We start from the raw sequence: 26247 nt of genomic DNA, 5'->3' as shown, positions 1-26247 counted from the left end.
CCTACAGGGACATATCTTTCTCCACACTAACACAAAACTAAACCGGTCTAGAAATAGCTTTCACTTGGAGAAACAATAGACACATTGAATTAAACGTTGAAGTAAAAAAACTGAAATTTCTTGCAAAAAAACAAACAAAACATGGTTGACTGTTATACGTGTTGTTCTATTTGTTAACACATTCTCTGTCAAATCTCATCAAACATTTGACAGGCTAAAGTTTTTAACTAAGTTTTTAACTTTTAGCTAACTGTTGTAGCTGTAGGCTTGTAACAACAACTGACACATCTTATCCCATACTCCTTCACTGTTCAGAGTAACTGTGAAGGAGTAGTTCGGAGTAGCTCAAGTGTTGTGTGTGCAGATGCCAGCTGTTTTGATGTTTTGTTATCTAATGCAATGTCATTCTTGCATTTTATGTGGAAGTGTCTTTTTGCAGCTTCTGTACTCTAGGTGCAAACGTAAACTTCCGTAAGATGGTGTTTAAATCAGTACTACATGTGCATTACAGATTTATATTTACATGAAACATTACTTTTAACCTCATCTTAGTTTCTGGCTCAACCAAACATAGTGTGGTTACACTTTTTAATTTAAGGTCTCCTTCATACAGTATAATTATACCCATAAGATCCGAGTTAAACTATGTATTTGTTATAGGGTTAGGGCTTGGTTTAGGGTTAGCTGCCCGTAATTATGCATAATTTACTGTTATTACTATATGTGTAATGTGTAACAAGGACATTGTAAACAAATAATATCGATGTAACTCAATGCATTCATTAAATAAATATATATAAGTAATGAACGGTGAAGGGACACAGCCTTTTAATAACATTTGAAGAGGAAACAAAAATGACGCTTGGTTATTAAAATCATCTTATTTTCTCTTAACCAGCAGCACAAGAAAACCTAAAACATGCAATGTCTTTAATCAGGAATTAACAAACCTACATTTGTGTTTTGATGAAGATTCATTTAATACAGTAAAAATGCTGTTGTCCAAAAAAATAAATAATAAAAAAAAAAGCTTGCTATAACCATAAGTTTTATATATATATATATATATATATATATATATATATATATATATATATATATATAAATCCTTCCAAAAAAAAAAAGAAACTTTATTAGGAAAATGTATCTCATGTCCAGTGCTTATTGAAGTTCTTTCCATTTGCCTTTAAAAACAAAAAAACAAATCTATACTAGTTATGGCCCAGCAGAAAAAAAAAGGGGGGGGGGGGACCCCAAAAGAACAACGACCTTCAACCCTCTCCATCCATTTGTTATAGTTAAAGCACTCAACTTTATGTTTCCTCTGTAAAAGAAAAAAGAGAGAAAGTTTTACTGGGAATGCCTAAATGATAAAAACATACAGGCAATATTTTTGTATCATACTATTTTAATGGAATGCACACTTGCTTTAAAAAAACCTGATGTACAAGGTGAAGGGGTTTTAAATGGTTCACTACTGAAGAATAACTTACAATCAGCACACATGGATGTGATTAAGGTGGACAACTATGTACAAAATTAAATACAATGCTACAGCACATTAAGAGAATTACAAATGTTCATAAAAGGCAAATATTAACATGTGGCAAGATGGACCTGATGATTAATAACGTCTGCCCCCTCGTGAGAGCGTCTTACGTTCATCTGAATACTGAATCTAATGATATTAACTATGGAGGACACCAAATGTACCACGGTGTGAATATTAAACGGTCTCTCTTATCATAGGGGTCATAAAATAAATCAAATCTGGCTTGTTTCCCATCAATATTAATTATACAAATGACAACTCCCCCCACTATTTTATATTGTGTAACTTTGTAAATAATCATGTGGACCCACAATTCACTTCATCCACCTTCATTTAGTTCCAAACCAATATGACTTTTACCACTAGTGAAAGAGATTATATTCATGCTGCTATTTTCCATAACATTATACAGGTACAGAAAAAAGCAGCATGGACATTCTGCTAAATATCTTTTGTTTTCCACTGAAAAAAAAAGCCATACTGGTTGAAAAAGACATGGAGAGTAAATTATATATAAAAATTAGCATTTACAAGTGAACTACCATTTTAAAACCTATACTGAAAAGACAGTTTATTAGCTATGAGAGACCACTGAGCCAAAAAAAAAAAAAAAAGTAAAATCTCATACCTAGTTGTCCAAATATATTAAAATTTGCCAGTGTAGAAGATCTCAACAGCATTTCTCAAAGGCCCAAACCCTGAATGCTTAAAGGCAGCATTACAGTTTCATTGTCGATCAAAACAAACTTGGCATTTCCTTACTCAGAAAAAGAAAGAAAGCAAAAGAGAAAAAGAAAAAAACCTCAACCCCCTTTACGCACCATTCTTCATCAATAACTTTAATTTCGGGAAGGGGAATTTTAACTAGCAAAGGTTTTCCCTGTGTCTTCCTTGCCTCTGTAAGTTCTCTTCCCATGTGTGAAGGGCAGGTATCTATACTTGATCATGTGCTGCAGAGGAAACACAAACAGAGTCACATCACTGCAGTTTCTGGACAAATAGAGCTCTATATTTAGATAACTAGAAAAGCTTCCACTGCTGTACCTTGATCTGCCGTTTCATGGTGATACAGAACAGCATGATGAAATACATTACGAGGATGGGCCAGAACACTGGCACGTTAAAGGCTTCGAAGAATGTGCAAATCATAGCGATGATGATGCCTTTCGTCGCTGAGTGCCTGAAACATCAACACGCACGTTAATCAATGCACTCGGAACCAATATAAAACACTTTACATGTGAACATGGAAGAAACAGAAAATAACTCTGGCTACGTCCACACGAAGCCAGAGCTTTCCCGATCCCAACTTTTTTTTTTTTGCTTTATCTCAGGAAATATCTGCTTCCACAAGAAACCGAGACAAAACGATGTAGTTTAGATGGCAGACCTGTATGTGGCACAAAAAAATATCGGTTACACTCTCCTAAAACGCCGGATCCATGTGGACGAAACGCCTAGACGATACAAAATTTATGCTTATAAATATAAACGTGTCTCCTCCTGGAGTCTTTAAAAACAAAATCAGTGTGGGGGGAAAATATTGATGGAGGGTTTACTGATAAGTTTCTCTGTTTTGACTTATTTTACCTGAAATGAAAATCCCAGCACAATGAAACTGAAGGTTGAAAGACGAGCAAACATGCAACAATGAGCTGAAAATGGAAAAAACGCAGTGCATCGGTCACTTTCTTCGACATGAATTCTGTTGAATTTGCATAAAGCGCGCGAATCGAACTTCAGATTTATAGAAATTTTGTGGAGAGTGGAGATGCATTTATGTGGCCAAGTGAAAATGAAACCTTTTTAACAAGTCAGACAACTATCCAATCAGAGAAAATGCATGAAGTTACCAGGTGTTAACAGGTCCTAAAGAAAACTCATCAAGTGATTTCAAGAGCTCTTAAAGGGACAGTTTAACCAAAAAAGAAAATTTGGTCATTGTTTTCTATAGGGCTCTCACTTTTGAGAAAAATCTAATTCGAACGGATAACAAATATCATACAATGTATTAGAATATCTACATGACACCCTCAAGTGTCTGAAGCTGATTGGTTAGTTCTTGTCACATGACCCGCGGTGCACTTAAGGGCGTTCTAAAAAGTTGAGATGTTTTTAACTCGGCTACTAGCTCTTATTCGCTTGATTTGGTCATGAGCCTTACGCTACAATACGTCTAGAGTGCCCTTTATCTGATAAGATGGCAAAGAATAAAACAAAAATCAAACGGTCTAATCATAGATTGTAAAAAATGCGATACACATGGCATTTAAAAAAACGGATATCTTATTTATAGTTCGATTAGGAATATTTCAAGTCATGTTCGAATGCATATTCGAATATCGAATAAAAAGTGACAGCCCTAGTTTACTAACCATCAAGTTCTTCCCCAGCTGTATGAATATCTTTCTTCTCTAACACTTTGTTTTAGGATGTCCTTGTTACATGTTCTTACTATTATAATAACAATTAATTATGCATAATTACATGCAAGTAACCCCAGGCCAAACCCTAGCCATATAGTATGTACCGTATTTTCCGGATTATAAGTCACAGTTTTTTTCATAGTTTGGCTGGTCCTGCCACTTATAGTCAGGTGCGACTTATTTATCAAAATTAATTTGACATGAACCAAGAGAAATGAACTGAGAGAAATGAACCAAGAGAAAACACTGTCGTCTACAGCCGCCAGAGGGCGGTAATGTTTTCTCTTGGTTCTAAATAAATGCGACTTATAGTCCAGTGCGACTTATATATGTTTTTTTCCTCATCATGACGTATATTTGGACTGATGCGACTTATACTCAGGTGCGACTTATAGTCCGAAAAATACAGTACATGTAGTTAATTAATATTACTCAGTACTTTAATCTAGAATTACTCTATAACAAGGACATCTTAAAAACAAAGATATTTTAAGAATGTTGGAAACCAAACTGTTGCTTGTAGCCACTGACATCCATAGTACTTTTTTTCCAATGGCTACTAGCAATTGTGTTCAGCAGAAGAAAGAAACTCATACAAACCAAATGATGGTCAAATGTTCATTTTTTGGGTGAACGGATACCTTTAAACTCCATAATGTGCCAACTCACCAGAATTTGAACTCTGGCAGCCTCCTGATGAACGGCCGGAACTCTTCATTCTGGTTCGTGGGTAGTTCTGGACCCTCGTCTAGTGAAGAGACATCAATTAGGGAAAGAAACAACACCTCAGTGATGACAGTGAGATCATTTTAAATCTCAGTCCTACCTGGATCATCCAGCAAGGAGGGATCCACTTTAGGTGAGAGGAAAGCAATGAAGAGGTTTAGATGGTAGATCCCAAGAGCATATGTGACTATGTACCACCCCTGACAAAAGACGCAAGCGTTTAGTTACATTTAATTCACCTTTTGTAATAAAAAATGCAAGAAAATTCTCATCAGTCTGCAACGGCATGATTGTCAAAGCATAACTGAATCGGATCAAACCGATGCACACATTCCTAAACAGATGTGAGAATATTATCGGTTTTACCTGTAGTATATAAACTCGGATCATATATAAGGCCGTTAGGATAACAGTGACTGTCCATCGCACTGCTGAGAACGGCGTTGACTTGTCCAACCATGACTGATAAATCTGCATTTCAGAGAGAAACAGTTCTCATTACCCGAACACTCAAAATCAGTCGAAGAGTCATTTCCAAGAGCCTGACCTGGCCGAGCCGTTTAAAGAAGTTTCCTATCGCTGATGGTTTCCCATGGATGGATTCACCGGCACTGTCTCCTTCTGGCATTCTGTCTGTGAATCCAGAGGAACATACTGAGCGCACAGAGAAAACAGGAGTATACTATTCACAGTTAGATCACAAAACTAAACACTACTCGGTACTCCCTAAAGATCAAGTCAATCACATGGGGACAGACAAGATTTTTACATTGAACGAGTTTCTTTAAAGAGAATTTGTCTGATTGGTAATCACACTTGTCCTATGTGGTAACAATTTCTTCTGAATTAAAAGATCAGCTTCATTTGTGTGTCACGATGTGTCAAATCCAGTACACATTCCTCAAGGATTAGTTTTTTCTGTCTTTCTTTGGATCAGCTGATTTGCTGTCAGTGGGTGAGGTTATGGGTGGTTTTCAGTTATGTTTTGGGTTTAAAATGCAAACATTTGTTTACAATATGATCTATCCTGACATTTTCCCCCATTTCCGTCAATGATAATAGAATGGACTTAATGATATTGGTTTCTGGTCGTAAACAAGGGGAAGCCTCCATGTGATAATAACCTACAGATGTGATCTGAGGCAAAGTCCAAAACACAGCCACGTCAATGAACAAGAGGATATTAGAGTATAATAATCCTCGGAAATCAAGATCCTTCACTAAAAAAGCGCATAAACTGAATGAAGAACCGGTTTGGTTACTCTGTAGAAGCCCCAAAGCAGCTCATCGGCCTCGTCTTTAACTCACTGTTACGCGATCTCATGCATTAATCTGATGTGAATTACACACAAATGCTTTGTATGTCAAAAGCTATAGTGATGTCAGTGCTGGGTTCAGATACGTGTCTATTTCCTGACGTTACACCAAACAGCACAGAACATGGAAATGGACAGTAACGTTAGCTTTAGTAACTTACAGAGCTATTCTCAGTCAGCTGTGATTAGTAAACCGGTGCGACAGACACTTACCTCAAAATGTATTACATAAACTCCCTATTAATATAACCAAATTACTTGAAGGCTAATAGTCAGACCTTGTAAGCTAATTTGCTTTTTAGCATCGGTGGTTAGCCTGAGCTGAGTGATTCCTTTAAGGCGCAAAGCATGTTGGTTAGTGTGGTTTTTAGACCAGGTATTCTACGTTGGACCAACATGCGAATCACAATATATAAACTACACTTCCCATCGCCCTACACGAAATCATTCGCCTCAGGCGGAAACACACGGGTTGTAGTTTTTATATGTGAACGTGTAATCGAAACTAATCCAGGGAGACACCGAGAAGAAACTACAAAGACCAGCGGACAGGCGAAAAAGTGGACAACTCACATCCGGGGAAATCCAAACGCAGGCGTTTGAGGGGTGAACTTTGAACATTTTCTTGTTAAAAATATATAATTTTATCGCCGCGCCACTGGAGGACAATACAATTAGACGGACGGTTAGCACAGTCGAGTACTCGCAGCGCCAGAGAGAGGTTCAGAGTATGAATGTGATGAGGGAGATGTGTTTGTCTTACCCGCTCGCGCCGCTGTGTCACTCTCAGCTGCCGCTCCGCGTCGCGCTGCTGCTCTACTGCGCATGCGCACGTCAGTACAGCCTGCTAAAAGCGCAGCCGCGCAGAGCACAGCAGCAGAGCACAGGCAACTCAAAACTCAAACCCAGTTACCTGAATCCACACAAATCCACATGTGTTGGTATTCACGTTATTGTGGTTTGCGCACAGGTGTTTTGGCCAGAAGCGACCGTTTCAAGTTACTAGATGTCTTACAAACATGCAGCTTTTGGCTTCATAAAGCATTAACTGGTGGACTGGAGTGGTGGGGATTATTGTGATGTTTTTATTAGCTGATTGGACCCTTTCACTGCAGAGGATCCATTTCTGAGCAAGTGATGCAATCGCTCTATTTCTCCAAATCTGATGAAGAAACAAACTCGTCTACATCTTAAATGGCCTGACTCTCTGTCAAAATATAGTGATGTCTCCAAAATATCATTGTTGTTACATTTTCCTTGATTTTCATATCCATGTATTCACATTATTTATTACATATTCATTTAGGCTATTCTTGTATTATTCCACATCACATAATCATTTTTAAGTATGTAGCCTACTCATTATTGTTACTCATGTATGTTTATCTTTTATTTTCATTTTGGTTTATCTTCAAGATTTGTAGTATTCTCTAGGAATATGTGTGATGCCCTCACATTTCACGTGTGGTAGTGAAACTGATGTTTTGTTAGACATTGAACATCTTTCAGCTGTGCCTACTCTGATTCCTTACTTCTTACTTTCTGCAGATATCTGACTACTGTTGAGATTTATTTTAGTCTTTTACTGTATTAATAATTTGACACTTTTATTTAATAAATTTGTTATTCCTCTTTAAATTGCTCTCTGAACTAATCATTACTCGTCTTCCTGGATCTCACTGCATCGAGTTATTATAGTTGCTACTGTAAAACCATAATGAATTAAACAGAGATGATAGGCTAATATTAATTAAACCTTCAGTTAATCAATATTTTGCTGCTTTTTTCTTACTTTTTAACTGCACCTAACCAAATGGATAAAACGAGCCAGAACTCTCATTATAATGTAATTCTCCACTCAGATAACCAGTGAAAGGCATAAACAATAAGTAATACAGGAATTGTTTATCTATTAATATATTCATACATTATTCATATATATTTATCTATTATATATTAATACATCTTTGCTTTGCTCACTTTAGTATTTATTAGAAAAAGAAATCACTTTACATCATTCAAACATGGCGATATAAAAAAAGAAAGTGTTACAGCTCTTTAATGAAAACAAGATTAAAAAAAAAAACATTTCTTAAATCTGTAGTTGTCAAAATGACACAGCATGACATAATACTGACTGATATCAATTGTGAATATAACATCATATACAATATCCTAAATCCATAAAGTGCTTTGATCTATATGACGGTATTTCACCATCACGTCCAATTTCAAAACATTATTTTTTCCTTATTTACCTCCTGGGACCCAGTTTAAAATGTGTTGTTCTTATTACATGAACAACAAGGAATTATATGGGTAACACTAGTTATTTACAAATGCATTTTCTTGTTAAATAAAGATGACAGATGTAGCTCTGACCACATACAATCCACCAAACAATTCATGTTCAAACGGCCTTTAGTTCAGTTTTATACACAGACTTTAAAGGGGATACCCATTTTCCACAAGCTGATATGACTCTTTAGGGTCGTAAAGAAAAGTCTGTAACATAGTTGTTAAAATTTCTCAATGGTAGTGTAAAAAATTTTTTTTTACCCTGTTAAAAACAGCTAAGGTAACATACCCGTCCAGCCTGTGCTGAAACGCTACTGTCATCAAACTATGGTGGGAGGGGCCTCTGAGATTGGCTCGAATTTGAGCAGATAAAAAATGTTTTTTATCAATATAGGTTGGTTGTGTACACACACTGCCAACACACATTTCAGTTCAAACAACTTGTAAAAGTGCACGTAGCATCCCAAGACCCCTTTAAAGGTGTTAGAAATATAAATATATTCCTTATATACCACAGAAGACAATGTTCCTGGATGACGGCTCTGTGTGTAACACTTTCCTGCTTTCCTCTGTTATTATTATTATTATCATTATTATTACTTTATCTAAACAAGACACAAGCAGTGGCTTTTGATGGGTTCACATCATAACAATTGTGTGGGTTTGCTGAACAAAAGTACTTCAAACTTATTAGTCATTTTCTCATTACTATTAAAAGTGATGTTAAACTGAAGCTAAACAGTACATATAAGACTTTGTTGTTTTGTGTTGGAAAGGTGAGTCTTAAAAAAATATGTCAAGGTCTTTTTTCTTCTCCAAAATAGAAAAAATGAATGATAAAAAAAAATAATAATATTTTGATTAGAGACCAATTTTATATATTTATTTGTATTTCTTTATTTGTATTTGTTTAGTTTGAACAATTTAGCACATTTCTCCCAAAATTCTTATTTGTTGTAAACTATTTTTATTTATTTATATATTTATATTATATTATATTATATTATATTATATTATATTATATTATATTATATTATATTATATTATATTATATTATATTATATTATATTATATTAGCAATTTTGGGATGAAATGTCACCTGGATGTTTTTGTAAGATTCATCTTAATACCTTAAATAATTTGACTCTTTGATGAAAACATAATAAAATTAGAGACAACTTAACAAGACGGTGAATCATGTGCTAAACGACAGTACAGCATGATAAATACAACCTTGTCCTGCAAGGTTAATACCACAAAAGAGGTGAACTTTAAAAGTCTGACAACACCAATGATGATCCAGTGTGTCCCTGTCAACAACATAACGCTTAACAGATCATACGTAAAAGAAAAAGAAAAGAAAAGGTTGCAATGTAAAGCACCACTTAAAAAAAAAGTCAGTTTAAAAAAAAAAAAATAATAATAATAATAAAAAGTGAATAACTTTTATGGCGTTTTCTTCATCAATGTCACTGTTAAACTTTGATGAACTAATTATAGGTATGGTAATGACTTATTAAAACAAAGTGACTCTGATAAACCTGTGTGTTTTTCACAATAAGTAAATAAAGGAGGATTTTGTGGGTCAAGCATCTACTTGATCTATGGGCATTACTTTAGACATAATTAAATATCATACATGATTGCACAATTATTATTTACACCAAGCCGAAATAAATAAGGCAATGTTTAGAAATCATACACTGTATTTAACCGTTCATAACTATGTCCTAATAATATAGAATTCATTTTAGCTAATGGATAATTGGTAATATGTGATGTAATATTAGCATAAGGCCACAAATGACAATCAAACAGTTGGATTCATTTGAACCCTAGTCTTAATAAAAGGGAATTGTTTGCAAAAAGATTTTTTTTTTTACCCTCAAATAATTTGTCATCAAATATGGAAGTGCTATTATATGGAAAATACAAACTGTCCGTCGCAGTTTACGAATGCATCTGGTTCTTCTCAGTGAAGGTCGCTCTCTGCGAACTCCTCTTTAATGGAGTGCTTGTGTATCCTGCAGTCAGGCATGTCGAAGCCGAAGTCGGCCCACTCCTCTGCTCCTGTGGGGGCGCTGCGGTTGGGGATGGTGATGGTGTGCCGCACTCTGAAGTGCACGGCCTCCATGACGCGCTGCCGCTGCAGCTCTCCTCCGGCGCCGAGGGCCATGCTGGCCATGTTACTGCTGGAGCGGATGAGCTGCTGGCCATAATCCTGGCCCTGCTTCATGTCCTGCAGGCCCCTCCAGATCGCCAGCCGGAACTGCTCAGGGATCTTCAGCGCCCCAAGGTCCTGAGGAACACAAGAGTGCCACATACAGTGACTGCCATACTATCAAAGGGCTCCATTTCATGGCCTTTGTGAATAATATCATTCTTTTACAAGAGTAATAGGTGTATCCCAGTAAATTTAGGGTGGTTATATAAAAGTATCTGTCCACAAACACTGGGTTTCCGATATCGGTTCAGTTTCTCCACAGATAAATGTTGAGTTTATAACCTACAATACTTTGAAGAAAGATCTGTTGTGAGCTATGAGGATAATTGACTTGAAAAACTGCGAAATTCCACCATATATATATATATAGGTAGACCTGTCCAATTGCTTGGTAACACAAATTGATAATCAGCCAATCACATGGCAGCAACTCAATGCATTTAGGCATCTAGATGTGGTGAAGACGACTTGCTGAAGTTAAACTGAGCATCCGAATGGGGAGGAAACGGGATTTTAGTGACTTTGAATGTGGAATGGTTGTTGGTGCCAGACGGGCTGGTCTGAGGATTTCAAAAACTGCTGATCTACTGGGATTTTCTCACACAACCATCTCTAGGATTTACAGAGAATGGTCAGAAAAAGAGCAAATATCCAGTGAGCAGCAGTTGTGTGGAGAAAAATGCTGTTGATGTCAGAGGTCAGGGGAGAATGGGCAGACTGGTTAGAGATGATAGAAAGGCAACAGTAACTCAAATAATCACTCGTTACAACCAAGGTATGCAGAATAACATCTCTGAACCCAAAACACATCGAACCCTGAAGCAGATGTGCTACAGCAGCAGAAGACCACACCAGTTAATGCTCCTGTCAGCTAAGAACCAGAAACAGAGGCTACAGTTTGTGCAGGCTCAGCAAAATTGGACAATAGAAGATTGGAAAAACGTTGCCTGGTCTGATGAGTCTCGACTTCTGCTGTGACATTCAGATGGCAGGGTCAGAATTTGGTGCAAAGAACATGAAAGCATGGATCTATCCTGCCTTGTCTCAACTGTTCAGGCTGCTGATGGTGGTGTAATGGTGTGGGGATGTTTTCTTGGCAAACTTTGGGCCTCTTAGTAACAACTGAGCATTGTTTAAATGCCACTGGGACCGCTGGAGACAATGCTCATGTCCGTCTCCAGCGGGTTATTCGATCTCAAAAGATCCAAGCTGATCGACACAGACGTCTACATCCTGAGTATCAGCCAGGTCAAATGGTGTGGCTTTCCACTCGTGACCTAAGCCTGAAACTCCCGTGCAAGAAATTAAGTCCAAGGTACGTTGGTCCTTTTAAGATTATACGTCAAGTTAATCCTGTTACATACTGTTTAGAGTTGCCTGCTAATTACCGCATCTCTCCGTCCTTTCATGTGTCCCTCCTGAAACCGGCCCACGGCCCATTGAGCCCCGAAGACACTGACGAAGAACCGCCTGCACCGCTTGAGATCGAGGGAGCTCCTGCCTACCTAGTCCAGGAGATCCTAGATCCTCGCAGGAGGAGGGGTCAGATGCAATATCTCATTGACTGGGAGGGATACGGCCCGGAGGAGAGATCGTGGGTATCAACTAAGGACATCTTGGATTCATCACTTATCAGAGACTTTCACCAAACTCACCCAGATCGTCTGGCACCCAGACCAAGGGGCCGTCCTAGAAGAACACCAAGAGGTGTTCCTAGGGGGAGGGAATCTGTAACGTTTGATCAGGCTCCAGTCAACCAGAGGGAGCCTTCACCTGAATATTGAACTCTGCCTCTTCCTGTTCCTGCCACATCATTTCCTGTCACCATGTATATAGTAATTTGTTTGTACTGCCACTTTGCGAAGTATTGCCAGTTCACTGCCTTACTAAGCGTTCTTTCATTGTTCCATTGTTGATACTTGTTATGACCTTTTGCTTTTGCTCTTTTGACTCACGTTTTTGGATTACTGTTTTGGATTTGTCTGCCAGTGGATTGTTTTGCCTGTGTTTTGACCCAAGCCTGTGACCTGGCCACGAGTTGTGACTATTGTTTGGATTTTATGCTCAGATCCTGTAATAAAGACCCACTTATGGAATCCATTCAGCCTAAATCCTCCTTACAATAAGTACTTATAATATAACTATTTAATAGTGAGAATTATCCTTAAACTAAAGTATTACCATTTTGTATTTTTCTTATTTTAAAATAAATCTTTTCTTTGAATCAATGTTTGCAATGTGATTCACCTCGTAGCTAGCTGGTTTGATTCATTGCTTTTAACTTTGAATGACTTTTTTTTTTTTTTATCCCTATGGGAAAAAATAATTGGAAAATAGGATAAAGCTGAAATCATGTAAGAATGAAAAGAGCGTATTGAACTGAAGTGTTGGTTTACCTCCATGGAAAGAGTCTGAAGGTGGTAGACACTCTGGAGTCCCTGTGACGTGAAGTAGTCGATACAGTTTTGGCAGCCCAGGCTGGTTAAGAAGCTGTTCAGAGAGAAAAGGAACCCCACTAAGACCAAGCGGCTGCGTCCTGTGAATTACATATTCACTCATGGAGAACATAACCAGCAAAGCACCACGGCGTTTGCATCTGCACAGGGATCATGATCAAGAACTGATGGAATGATAATGAGAGCGCATTTAGGCAATCCCATACTTAATTGAAATAAAGCATTTGTATTGTAATCATAATTATGAATAAATCAGTTATGATATAAATACCTTATGGGGGTGAAATATATACTACCATTCAAAAGTTTGGTAAGATTCTCTCTCGTTTTTTTTTTTTTTTTTTTAAGATTATTATTATATATGTATAGTATTTTTTTTTTATATATTTAAATATACTTTAAAATATAATTTATTCCTGTGATTAAAGCTGAATTTTCAGCATCATTAATCCAGTCTTCCGTGTCACATGATCTTCAGAAATCATTCTTGTTTTAAATATTTCTGATTTCAGTTAAATACTTGTGCTGTTTAATATTTTTAAGGAAACCATGAAACTTTTTTACAGGATTCTTTGATAATTAGAAAGTTCAGAATTTATGGATTTTATGTAAATGTAAATGCATCTGATCATCAATGCATCTTTGCTGAGTATAATTAATATTATATGAATTATATATATATATATATATATATATATATATATATATATATATATATATATATATATATATATATATATATATATATATATATATATTACTGACTTCAAACTTTTGAACAGTAGTATTGTTAAATGAAATGCTGCATGCAAATGTTTGTGTATTCATTTTTCTGAAAATAATTTAATAATTTAATAAATGATTAAAATAATTTAAAAATGCAATCAAAACATGCAATTACATTAATGATGCATAACAAGTTTTTCATTGTATTGATCTTTTTATTATAAATATTTCACCAATAAAATTCATACTGTTTTTTTTGATACAATCAAAACAGGAAATGTTGTAAATACGTAAAGCTGACAGAGTTATTTTAAAGGTAGAGCAACTGAGATAAACAAAACTACAAGAAAGTGAGGAAAGTATGTGTAATCTCTGCATTTTAAATCATATTAAACAAAACATGGATTCAGAAACATTCGGCTGCTTTGCCACAATTATAGACACTGCTTTTTAAATTCACCGTGATACATTAAGTATTAAATGTAGATGGAACATTGGTTTTAATAATCAAATGTGACAAAAGACTCTGTAAAACATTGCAATGTGCATCGAAAATGACACATTTAGTTGAAAAATAAATCTTACTCTAGGTGCCAATAAGACTTATGACAGTAGCACAAATGACAATGCGATTAAATGAGTAAATAATGTAAACAGATATCTGGGTGGAGGTACATCTCAAAAAAACCTCTCTTGAAAAAGTAATCCAGGGTCATATTTCTCTCCAACTAGGAAATTATATTTGGCTGAAAGAACCTTAATAGTTTTAGCACCTTTAAGATTTTTTTTTTTTTAGATTGTTGCACCACTTTTAATGATATTTATTATATTACTATCTTTTATATTACACATTTTAATTATTATTCTTAATTCTGTGATAAAACTATAAAGATGTTATTTAAATTGTAAATCATTTATAAGAAAGTACCGTATTTTTCGGACTATAAGTCGCACCTGAGTATAAGTCGCATCAGTCCAAAAATACATCATTATGAGGAAAAACACATATATAAGTCGCATTGGACTATAAGTCGCATTTATTTAGAACCAAGAACCAAGAGAAAACATTACCTCTCGCGGCTGTAGACGGTAATGTTTTCTCTTGGTTCATTTCTCTCGGTTCATGTCAAATTAATTTTGATAAATAAGTTGCACCTGACTATAAGTCGCAGGACCAGCCAAACTATGAAAAAAACTGTGACTTATAGTCCGGAAAATACGGTAGTATTTGTTTTGCTGTCTTTAATGAACATATATTTAAACAACTACTCGAGTGAAAAAATTGCTTTTTCAAGTTACTGAAAAATTACCATTCAAAACAACGAGAATCACACACACACACACACACACACAACTCACAGATTAATGGCAGTAATGAGTATTTCTGGGGGGAATGAGCTTAACTGTCATGAAAATAATTGTAAAATGCAAAAAAAAAAAAAAAAACTTAAATGGTGCTTAAAACCAATCAAGCTAAATATAATTTCTATTATTTTTCCTTTGATTTCAAAAGATTCACCCTACTGATGAAATTGCACAGGCCATTAATCAGAAAGGCACCTCGCCACCCCCATCCAGCCCGATGAGATAAATAACTGTATGTGTACAGTCGTATGTATAATCATGAAACATAAAGTGGTTAACAACTGACATGACATGTATATTAATGTTTTGCACACTGAAGTGTGATTTGAAGTCAAAAAGCTCTGACCAGCAGAGAAATATTTAGAAAGATATTAATACTCTTATGTACAAAAAGTTCAGTCTGAAAAAGAAACCTGAAGCCTCTTTAAAGCAAAGGGCTCATTATTATCAAAATCCTCTTTTGTGTATTAGCACAAAAGAAAAAGCATTTTTCCATGTTTCTAACTATGTGAAGACAAATGATGAAGTGGAGGAGAAATAGAGATGCATCTAAAGAGTCATTTAAGGCTGCTTTATCTTAATATAACACGACAACCTGAAGCTACTGTTGATAAAACACATCAGGCAGACTTCAGTCACTCTTCTGTAAAAATAAATGGCTATTTAAAACTGCAGTATTGTAAAAAGGAGCCGTACATCTTGTGTAGTGTGTGTGTGTGTGTGTGTCAGGTTGGTGCTACTGCAGGGTGTAGTACCTGACGAGGCTGGGGTCGGGGTTGTAAGGTGGGGGAGGGGTACAGTGAGAGGTGGACACTATAGACTGTGATGCATGAGCTCCGTTCACATCGCCGTTCGACTGCATGTGGTGTCCACCCAGCATGTTCGTACCTGCAGCGACAAACCCACGAGACCCAAATCAACAAACACCACAACTAATACACACACAGACATCAACACTCAACTAACACTGGATGAGACTCACATGGGATTTAGGGAGTAAATATTGGCCACTGTCCGGTAGATGAGTGCAAATGTCATTGATAGTGTCTCACTTTTTATTCAATACAATCAAATCAGATCAAACAGGTGCCCTTGTGAAAAAAAAGCATGCTTAATTGTATTGGATGTTCACGTGTAGTGTACTTTAAATCGTATAAAAAAATAAATAAAAAACTTTGTTTGCAGATTATATAATATTACTTAAATAAAAGGCCATTTTAGTGTACTTAAAGTGAGATACTTTCATGTTTTTAACACAGTGCTTAACAGTGTTAAATTTAATGTACTTTAAAGTACATTTTAAATCATAGTTTTATCAATATTTTACTATGCTTTAAAGACTGCAAATTAACTTGATTTAAATTTTTCAACTGTAGTGTGTTTGATATTGCTTTTAATAAAATTACTTAAAAATAACTTTTTAGATTAGGAAACACTTTTCACTAATAACTAGTTGCTTATTAGCATGGATATTAGTAGAAAATTGTCACATTGACACATTAATGTCATTGGTTCTTGCAGTAAATAAAAAATTAACCAATGGCAAGACAGCAGAGCTGCATGAGCCTATGGCCACAAAGCCTGCCAAAGCCTGTCCACACAGAGAGGCTTCCCCCGTCTTCTTCACTCAGCCAGACTAGCATCTGCCAGTGCAAGCGACCTGTTCTCGTTCGGTGGGAGTGACAATGAGCTGCTCGATGACAGCGGAGGAGCTGATGGGCTCAGTTAATGACCCAGCCCCATTTGCCATCATACGATCGCGGCCTCCTTCAAAGTTGAAGACTCTTACCCTCTCAAGACATTTCAGAAGATGACATCTCCAGTGCTACAGCTGGGCCTCCTTCGTATGTGGCCCTTTCAGTACCGGCTGAAACCATGAGTCCCGTCCCTCGCCTGTCTATCAAGGTGGACCAGGCTTGTGTGGCAGCTCTAGCTCCTTGAAAAGACCTTCAGTGAATGAAGGAAAGTTGTCTCAACAGCGTCCAACACGGGTTGGGGAGCTCTGTGCAATTGCAAACCGACTTTCGGCCCTTGGTTGAAAGAGGAAAGTTGGCAACACATCAGCTGCCTGGAAATGCTGGTGTGTTGGGCCCTTCAGACCTTCTTGCCAGACCTAAGGGGACACCACGTTCTAGTCCACTCTGACAGTATGATGGTGGTGTACTATATGGTGTTAGCAGCTTCTCATGCTCCTATAGCCTGTCAGTTGGTGGGCAGGAGCAACGTTTTTTAAGGGGTCCAATAGGCTTAACCCGGCTCGCCCTTTTACCATCCCTACATGGGATCTGCCCACTGTTCTCAGGAATCTTATGAGTTCTCCCTTTGAGCTGCTACAGTTGACTGACCTTTGGCTCCTGTAGCTGAAAAGCACTCTGCTACGGTCTTAAGCATCGGTCAAGTGAATGGGAGACTTGCAGGAACTCTCTGTGAGGCCTACCTGCCTTGAGTTCAGGCACAGTGACTCTAAGGTCGTCCTGAAGCCAAGGCATGGTTATGTACCTAAAGTGTTCTCCACTCCATTCAGAGCACAGGTCATTACACTCTCTGCACTTCCTCCCTCGGAGGAGGACCAGGAGTTTAATTTACTCTGCCCTGCCAGGGTGCTGAGAATTTACATTGTGCGTTTAGGCAGTCGGAACAACTCTTTGTTTACTTCATCCTATCACGGAGACTTTTCCGATGGATATCTGATGCTATTATGCTAGCATACTCTTCCTTGGGGCTGCAATGCCCCACTGGAGTACGAGCCCACTCCACCAGAGGTGTGGCCTCTTCTTGGGCTTGGTCTAGTGGTGTGTCTATCTCAGGAATCTGTGCAGCAGCAAGCTGGGCCTCACCATCCACTTTTGCTAGGTTTTACAGGCTAGGGTCCTTTCTGCTTAGTTTGCATGCACCTGCCAGAAGGCAGAACTAGTTCCTAGAAGGGTTTGGTCATAACACACTCAAACTCATCAGGATTGCTTTACTTCTTGTATGTTCTTGGCCCTCTCTAAGTGGCGAGGATGTACAAGTTTTTTCTGGAACGACTGCTCAGGCTGGGCGTGACCTCTGTGTGTTTAGCCCATTGCCACATGAAGGTCTTACCCTATTATACTTGTCCCTCCGGGCCCCTTGGGTGCTTAAGGCAAGTTCACATATCATTCATTCCTCTACCAGAGCACAGCATGATTATAATGGTTCCTCATATTGTCTTAGTGATGCAGTATGAGTAAAGTATCGAAAGGGAATGTACTCAGTTACTAACATAGCCTCGGTTCCCTGAGATACGGAAATGAGTACTGCGTTGCTAGCCATGCTATGTAGCTGCACGTCCTATCCTATATCCGCGATCCTATACCAGAATGCCCGCTTATATAGCCAGATGGCCCCGCCATATTGGCAGGCTCTGGTGGGCTTCGTGGCCATAGGCTTGTGCATCCCCATTGTCTCGCTAATTGTATAAATATGTATATAAAGACATTGAAATCTTACCCATATGTGACATGGACGCAGAGGGTCCTGCGCTCTGGTGAGTCTGTTGTGTCACGAGCTGATTCACTGAGGGAAGCTTGCTGATGGGCCCGTGGATCTTATTCATGTTATTGTGTGTGCCATATGGAGACGGAGAGGCAACATAACTCCTGTCAATCACATGAGAGGCATATAATTAATATACAGCCCACGATGTGGAACACTAAAGTACTGAATGCTAAAGAAGGCATATCACGGATAGCTGAATATGCTTTCCTTTTATGAATAAATCTAACACATGCTCTTATGTGGACATAATCAAACAATTATATTATAAAGCCTCCTCCTCAGTTTACCAAGCCTTTTACTGAAACTAAGCTGGCTTTTATTAAATTTATGAGCTATGACAGTTATGATATTACCATGAAATACAATCTGTAACATATGACTCATGTGGTCCACGTGTACTTCTCAAGACCTGTATTCAGCAACTTAGCAGGTATGTTTTACTCCATAAAAAAAAGAAAAGAAAAACCTGTTACTTTTTTTCTTTTTTATGGAAAATAATGCATTACATTACTTTTGATTTACTTTTTTTGTCACCTGGGTTGGGCTTACTTATTTATTTATTTTATTAGCAAAAACCTTGACTTTGCATTACCCCCAAAACTTGATGCTACTAATGTTAACAAATACAACTTTTGATTTGAATAATTTATTATTTATTGTTTATAAATATTTTATTCCTGTGACGCACAGCTGTGTTTTCAGCATCATTACTCCAGTCTTCAGCGTCACATGATCCTTCAGAAATCAGTCTAATATGCTGATTTGCTGCTCAAGATCCATCTTTTCATTATCAGTTTTGAAAACAGATGTGCTGCGTCCTATTTTCTGGAAACCATTTTTTTTATTTGATTAATAAAAAGCTTAAAAGAACAGAATTTATTTGAAATATAAATATTTTGTAAAATATGTTTTACTGTTACTTTTCATTTATTTAATGCATCCTTGCTAAATAAAAGTACAAATTTCTCAAAAAAACAAATCTTACTGAAGGATAGTGTATGATGCCTATATAAAGACTCACTGTCTCTGTAGGAGCTGCTGTTGTTGTTGTCTGTATGAATCCACTAACTGTTGTGGTACAAACTCCACAAGTTCCAGACTGTCCTTTATCTTCATCAGAATGTCAAAGTTTTCCCGGCCTCGCACCTTCAAAACAATCCAAGAAATATTAGAATTTGGCCTTAAAAAAACACACACACATTAAAATAAATCAATCTGCATGCTTCCACACTCACTGGTAAATAATACGTCTCCTCTTCTCCATGTCGCCTCTTCTTGATGTTGATGCAAGGGCCTGTAATATTGGCCGGCGTCTGTTTGAAATCTGTGAGATCAGAAACAGAAGCTCTAGGTAGAACCAGAGATAACACTGTATGAAGAATGAAGTCCTTGCAGAAATACATTGATGGCTCACTTCGTTTATTGACATTTCCATTTTTGGCCACGCTCTCGTTTAGAGCCTGTTGCTCCCTGAAATGTTCCTCGTCTGCCTTGCGGTCCCGACCTGGACAGGCACAAATCCGGCCTTCAAACGAACGCCTGCCGAGAACCTGGCCACTGAGGAAAAACACAGAAGAGTTCAGCTTTAACCTCTGATTTAACCAAACCATTCGGCCTGTGTCATGTTAATAAAATGCATGTTGCTGACATGCAGTTCATAATTAAGATGAAACCGTTCAATGCTAAATCCTAAGCAAATTTTCATTCACAAATTTTGTTCAAAATCATTTAAAGGGATGGTTCACGCAAAATTTAAATTAGGTCATCATTTCCTCACCTTCAAGTTGTTCCAAACCTGTATCTTCAAGATATCCTGAAGAATGTGTGAAACTAAACCAATAACGGTCAACCAGCATTGACTTCCACAGAACTATTTTTTATTCTTTTTCCGTACAATGGAAGTCAATGGCTACCAGCAACTTTCTGGTTACACACATTCTTCTTTTGTGTTCACCAGAAGAGAGAAACAGGTTTGGAACAACTTGAAGGTCTGTATGAAAGAAAGAAAGAAAGTAAAGGCTCACTAGTGTTCCAGTAGTTCAAGTGGTAGAGCAAAGTTTGGGGTTCGATTCCCCGGGAACACACGATAGGTAAAAATTGATAGCCTGAATGCACTGTAAGTCGCTTTGGACAAAAGCATCTGCTAAATGCATACATTTAATTTGATTGAATTTACTCACTCTCGTGTCTCCAGCGTGATGATGATGAGGATGGGCCTGCGGTTCATTCCACCGACACAACTGCTGTTGCACATGAAATTATACAGAATCGTTGTGAACTCGGTGCCCACCTTGAGAAACAGATAAAAAGAGAGAGTTTCCAGAAGCATTACATTATATTGCAAACACAGCATATAGTTCCCTGTTCAGGGAAAAATATTGGCATTGAGAAGTTCACTTTAAACTAAATTCATAAAAAAACGGGAACACTTTACAATAAAGGTCCATTTGTTAACATCATTGAACTACATTAGCTAACAAACGAACGATTCTAAAGCTTTTATTAATCTCAAATGGTAATTAAATGTTAAATTAAAGTTTATCTGTCGTACCTAACCAAACATGAACTAACAATAAACAATCATATTTTTATTAGCTAATGTTAACGAACAATAACAAATACTGAAACGAATTAATTGCTCATTATAAGTTCATTTTAGTTAAATAATGTTAAAAAACGAGGCCTTCTGAGTCATCAGTGATGTTCAAGAAGTCCCTTTTTACTTGACGTGTTCTTTCCATCTTTTGTTTATGACTTTTAAAAAAAAAACACTTAATGCATTTATTTGAATAAAACGTTAAAAAAGCAACGTGTTTGTTGACCGAACATCAGCACTGACAGTGTGTGAGAAATATACACCTCTAGATGGCGCCAACCATGTGATATTTAACGCAGATGAAGCAACAGTGTAAAAAGAGGAATAACTGCAGGTATTGTTACTGAGAATAATCCCTGGGTTATTTATATCCAGTCAGAACACGTTAAGCATCCTGAACTCAATGATCGCGGCATGCTTCGGCTCGTCAAAAACACGTATATGTAAACTTGTGCATAATGCATTTGTTCGCAGAGAATCTGCAATAATAATTCCCAGTGTGTTTGTGTGCTGCTGTGACTGCAACAGTCAAGTGTTCAACGATTGAACTAACCTGCGGATCCTCATAGGGAACGAGAACGCTCTGTCGGCCCGTCACAGGATCATCCACATACTGACACAGATTACTGCCCTCCACCCGAATCAAGTGACTGGCAGGAGCCGTCTGACCTGGACAGAGACAGCAGGACAAGGACGCTTCTGAATTAGAAGTGGAAGGACAACAGGAACGGTTCCTTTTGTGGCACAAATCAAAGTGACCAAGTGTAGACGAGTGAGCAAGTTAGCTTTATTTTAACCATCTCAATGTCCCGTTTCAGAAAACAAGAAAATCTTTGTTTACATTTTTATCTAGTGAATTTAATATGAGTGAACGAGCTGAGGAAGTCTGAAGTCTCTATAACTGTTGGTTTCACAAGTTTTACAATTGATCTGAGTACACTTTAAAAATTGTAACCTGAATAGTTTACTTTATAATTTTTTTCCCCTACATGATCTAACAAATGCCTTTTGTTCATGTAACCTTTTGTTATCAGGTTGGTTATTCTAATAATAAATAGTAATTAAAATTAGTTCGGTTTAAAAAATATATTAATAAAACCAGCTGATAAAAATGTTTACTACATTAAGCACATTTTGTTATAACAGAATTATACATATAAACAATCTATTCTACTGTTTTATTAATTCTGCTGCTTTATGACTGGGACTGACTGGAAAATTATGGGAAAAACATATATTACTTATAATAAACTTATTTTATTATTGTGTGTATTTATATAAATTTTTTTTTTTGATTTTTCATTTATAAATGCTTCCACATGTCTGATCGTAAATAAAATATGTCTTTTTACCACTAACATGAACAGTGGAATAACAGAGAAAGAGACATACTTTCATTGAAGTCCCGTCCGAGTTCATGGTTGGGACAGCGTTTGACCACCTCTGTGACGTGTTCGGCCTTCTTGTAGATGGGCATGGCTCGTATCACGCCGCCGTTTGGGGGCGAGGAAGCCAGCTTGATCTGAATCGGACAGGTCTTGGCAATCTGACAATACAGCTTCTTAAGCAATGGAGAGTACTGCAGGAAAAAAAAACAAAACACAAATAAACGCTTGAAATATATCTTACACAGTGAATGACTCTAAATAACCACACTTTACAAATTCCAGTTCATTAGCATCTGATGAAGTCTCTCTCTCTCTCACACACTCACACACACACACACATACACACACAAGCATGTCAGAGCTTGTCTAAATCGAAAAAGACATCCCAAATATTCCCTCAAAAACCAAATGTACAAGCCTGCTTTGTGCGGACTTGCATTAATGTGATTCAGATTTTATGAAAGGGAGATTTTACGCCAGGTGCTGCAACAGAATAAATATCATGAACACTGTTTGCCGAATGCAACTGGTGTTGCAATCACACTTTATACAGTCGTAAACGATTCCCACCAAATAAAGCTCAAAACTACATTAGAAAACCACACTGAATCATTGTCTAGCTTAAACAGTACAAGTGACATCTCTGACCAGAATTAAAGTGAGTGTCAGAATGAAATACCTAAATGCAAAACTAAAATAGCTGAGTAAAAGGAAAGCAGGAAATATATTAAAAAAATATTTGGAATTATTAAATTGTTTTAAGTTCTATATATTTCTATATATCTTTGAAGAAGCACATTACAATTTCCAAAAAAATAAATACAAAGAAAATAAATAAAAGTGATTTTGATTTCCCTGCTAATCTCATAAAACTATTGTAAGTGGTGCAATTTCGTCTGTCTATATAGTGTTCAACTGTAGTTGTTTTACAGCACTCACACACTTTCGCTGAGAGATTATGTAAATTAATCACACACACACACACACACACACAGGCAGGGGAGAGCAGCATAAATCATTGGGTGTAGGTGTGTGAGCACAGGCAGACGTCTCAACACGCCCATCTCACACCCTTACACACATCACCCTGCCACTGTTTCACACTCAAGCCATCTACTCAGCATTTCACTCAATTTCAGTTGAAATGATCATTTAGTTTAAAGAATTTAAAAGACTTAAAATAAGGCTCGAAAGAGAAGGACATTAAAGTGCTGACAGCACACAGGAAGAGGAAGAGCTCCATTAGTGATGCTCCAATAAATGAATAAATGAATAAATAAAGGTTTTATTTATTCATTTACAAAAAAAAAGAGGTTTTTTTTTTTTGCAACAATGTCACAGAAGAGCATTTGCAAAAGAAACTTTCAGGACCAGTTCTTAAAATAAACTTTTTTTTGTTCTTAGTGTGCAGAACATTTTGATATTCAGAAGAACCATGTTCCACTATAAAGATCATTTTGTGCAATGGAAAGGTTCCATGGATGTTAAAGGTTCTTCATTGAATCTTAAACAGCATTAAACTTTTAAAACTGTTAGACAGATTGTTCCTTCGTAGCACATCTTAGGTTCAGCAATGAACACACGTGTTATCAAGAACCATATTTGCTGCAGGGTTTCTAATCGTTCTTGAAGATACATTACAGGTTCTCCAGATCAGGGTTTTCAGTTCTAGATTCTTTAAATAACTTAAATATTATGATGAACTGGAGAATACATAGTTACTGGCATAAAGTTTTTCTTACACTAAAATAAAGGGGGGTTTCACAGCGATGCAAGGGAAGAATCTTTGGGTTCTCAAAATAACCTTTCAGTGAACTGTTCTTAAATAAACCATTTTTGAAGAACATTTTAATAGTCGGAAGAGACTCGTTCTCCCTATAAAGAACATTGGAAAGCATCCATGCATGATAAAGGTTCTTCATGGAACCATAAATTGCAATAAATAACCAGTTTTAAATGTCTGAAGGTCAGAACCCACTGCAGGATTGAAAGCTGGACCCACCTGTGTGAAATTCTCATTAGTCAATGAATGCTTACATCAAGAGTGAGCTGCGAAAAGTTAAAAAGCTTGAGTTGCATGAGCATGTGCATGTAAAGATTTTTTTTAAACAAAGCCCTTTACACTGCAAGCACGCAAGACGGAGCAGGAAACATGCATTTGGTTGATTGATCACACTGTCAGCGCTGCACGGCTCGCCTGCAGAGGAGACCCAGTCTAAGTGCTGTAAGGTGGAATAAGATGATGGGATGGAGGAAGGTGAGCATTGGGAAGGCGCAGGTTCGGGCAGGCTCGGCGGACTAAGTGATAATGACGAGTCTGACAGCCTGATGGACATGTTTCAGCATGCCACCCGCAAATCCAGCCAACTCCCCATCACCGTCAATAAATTCACAAATGTGCTGCCTATGCTAACGGCTGTGAAATTGCAGCCAGCATCACATACGCTAGCACTCCATTGTTCCTCCCAATACACGCTGAGAGAAACAGAAATGAGAAAAAGAAAACAAAATACTCAAAAGTGTTTTGAAAATGAAACAGTAATAAATGCAACTTAAAGTACACGAGCAATAAAAATCATATTGCAGTAAATAATATAAAAGTTAGAAAAAAAACGTAGATAGCATAGACAGTTAAAATGAACAAAGAGGATTTTTTCTTTAGGTAGGAGTTTATTCAACCAAAAATAAAAGTTCTGTCATCGTTTATTATCCCTGTATGAATTTGTTCTGTGTAACACAAAAGAAAATATTTTGAAAAATGTCCACTGTTGTTTGGGACCCCATTGATTCTCATTGTATGGATGATGTCAGATGTTTTCCCAAAAATCTCCTGAGCGCAGAGTACATAACTCATTTCCATATTTTTGGAGGGCTGTACTTTGGAGTTGGCTGCTGTTTGCTGACATGTGGAAACAAGTATTCTTTACAGGGAGGGACAGACCTTTTTTTTTTTCTTAAAACAATTCTTGTTTTGTTCAAATTTCACTTAAGAACCCCAAAAACATTTCTTTCCAAATTGTATTGTAACAAAATGTAACATTTCTTTCTAAATTGTAAACCATTTTGCTTTGCATGTTTCAGTTTAGTGCCAAAACTCTGTTGATGTTAAAATTACATTAAAAGTTTAGGTTAAAATTGTTTAGGAAAATGTATAAATAAATAATATATCATGGATGATGCAACTGATATGTTTTTGTAGAATGTCCCTCTTTTACTGCATGGGAAAAAAATAAAATAAAAAAGATGGTCAATCGGCTACTTTTTTTGTGTGTGTGTTCTATGCAAGAAAGAAAATATTTCGGTTTGTAATAACAAAAACATTTTCATTTTTGTGTGAACAATCTGTTTAAGTTCAATCGATTTTATACTTAAAAATTTACATATTTTGCATTCCTTCTGCAGTGTCTGTGCATTTATATGAAATCTCACCAGTTGTGTGTGTTTTGTGATTTTGAGAGGAAGGATGCACTGGCTTTGGGCCGTGTTTAGACCCGCTCGCTAACTATGAGGGTAAAAGCTGAGAAGAGCAGCCTCAAATACTCCAGAAGCACAGACGTGCTCGGACTTGCCCTACTTATATGCCAACAATAATAATAAAAAAAAAAGTGTGGGGGTCTTTATTGGAAAAGCTGAGGTGTCAGATCTCATTTTCATC

At 37.0% G+C, this 26247-nt stretch overlaps 2 protein-coding genes across 7 annotated transcripts in view; both read right to left on the bottom strand.

Annotated features, from left to right (window-relative positions):
• Positions 1–1196: 1196 nt before the first annotated feature.
• Positions 1197–6882, bottom strand: LOC113039703 (protein RER1-like). Of its 5 annotated transcripts, none has more exons than XM_026197726.1 (8): positions 6784–6862; positions 5252–5358; positions 5071–5175; positions 4805–4904; positions 4648–4726; positions 2597–2732; positions 2374–2502; positions 1197–1324 (listed from the first exon to the last, which is right to left on the bottom strand). In XM_026197726.1, the coding sequence occupies exons 1-7, from the start codon at positions 6845–6847 to the stop codon at positions 2413–2415; spliced, it is 681 nt and encodes a 226-aa protein (XP_026053511.1). In that variant the 5' UTR covers positions 6848–6862; the 3' UTR covers positions 1197–1324; positions 2374–2412. The 5 variants fall into 5 exon arrangements, with proteins under 5 accessions (XP_026053511.1, XP_026053513.1, XP_026053512.1 ...); XM_026197728.1 differs by having other exon boundaries at positions 2448–2502; XM_026197727.1 differs by lacking the exon at positions 1197–1324 and having other exon boundaries at positions 1389–2502; positions 5252–5337; positions 6784–6882.
• Positions 6883–9409: 2527 nt separating this feature from the next.
• The window catches only part of LOC113039702 (tumor protein p73), a 28646-nt gene continuing 11808 nt past the window's right edge, over positions 9410–26247 (bottom strand). For both annotated transcript variants that reach the window (XM_026197722.1, XM_026197723.1), the window contains 10 exons: positions 22597–22783; positions 21758–21873; positions 20789–20898; positions 20023–20165; positions 19844–19932; positions 19630–19754; positions 18561–18709; positions 15845–15977; positions 12939–13032; positions 9410–10617 (listed from right to left, as the gene is read on the bottom strand). In XM_026197722.1, the coding sequence (XP_026053507.1) occupies positions 10291–10617; positions 12939–13032; positions 15845–15977; positions 18561–18709; positions 19630–19754; positions 19844–19932; positions 20023–20165; positions 20789–20898; positions 21758–21873; positions 22597–22783 (1473 nt within the window). In that variant the 3' untranslated portion in view covers positions 9410–10290. The remainder of the gene's footprint in view (positions 10618–12938; positions 13033–15844; positions 15978–18560; positions 18710–19629; positions 19755–19843; positions 19933–20022; positions 20166–20788; positions 20899–21757; positions 21874–22596; positions 22784–26247) is intronic.

Source organism: Carassius auratus, chromosome 22, assembly GCF_003368295.1.
Source record: "Carassius auratus strain Wakin chromosome 22, ASM336829v1, whole genome shotgun sequence".
Classification (NCBI taxonomy): Eukaryota; Metazoa; Chordata; class Actinopteri; order Cypriniformes; family Cyprinidae; genus Carassius; species Carassius auratus.
Note: the sequence above shows the minus strand (reverse complement) of the source record. Positions and strands in the feature narration are given on the sequence as shown.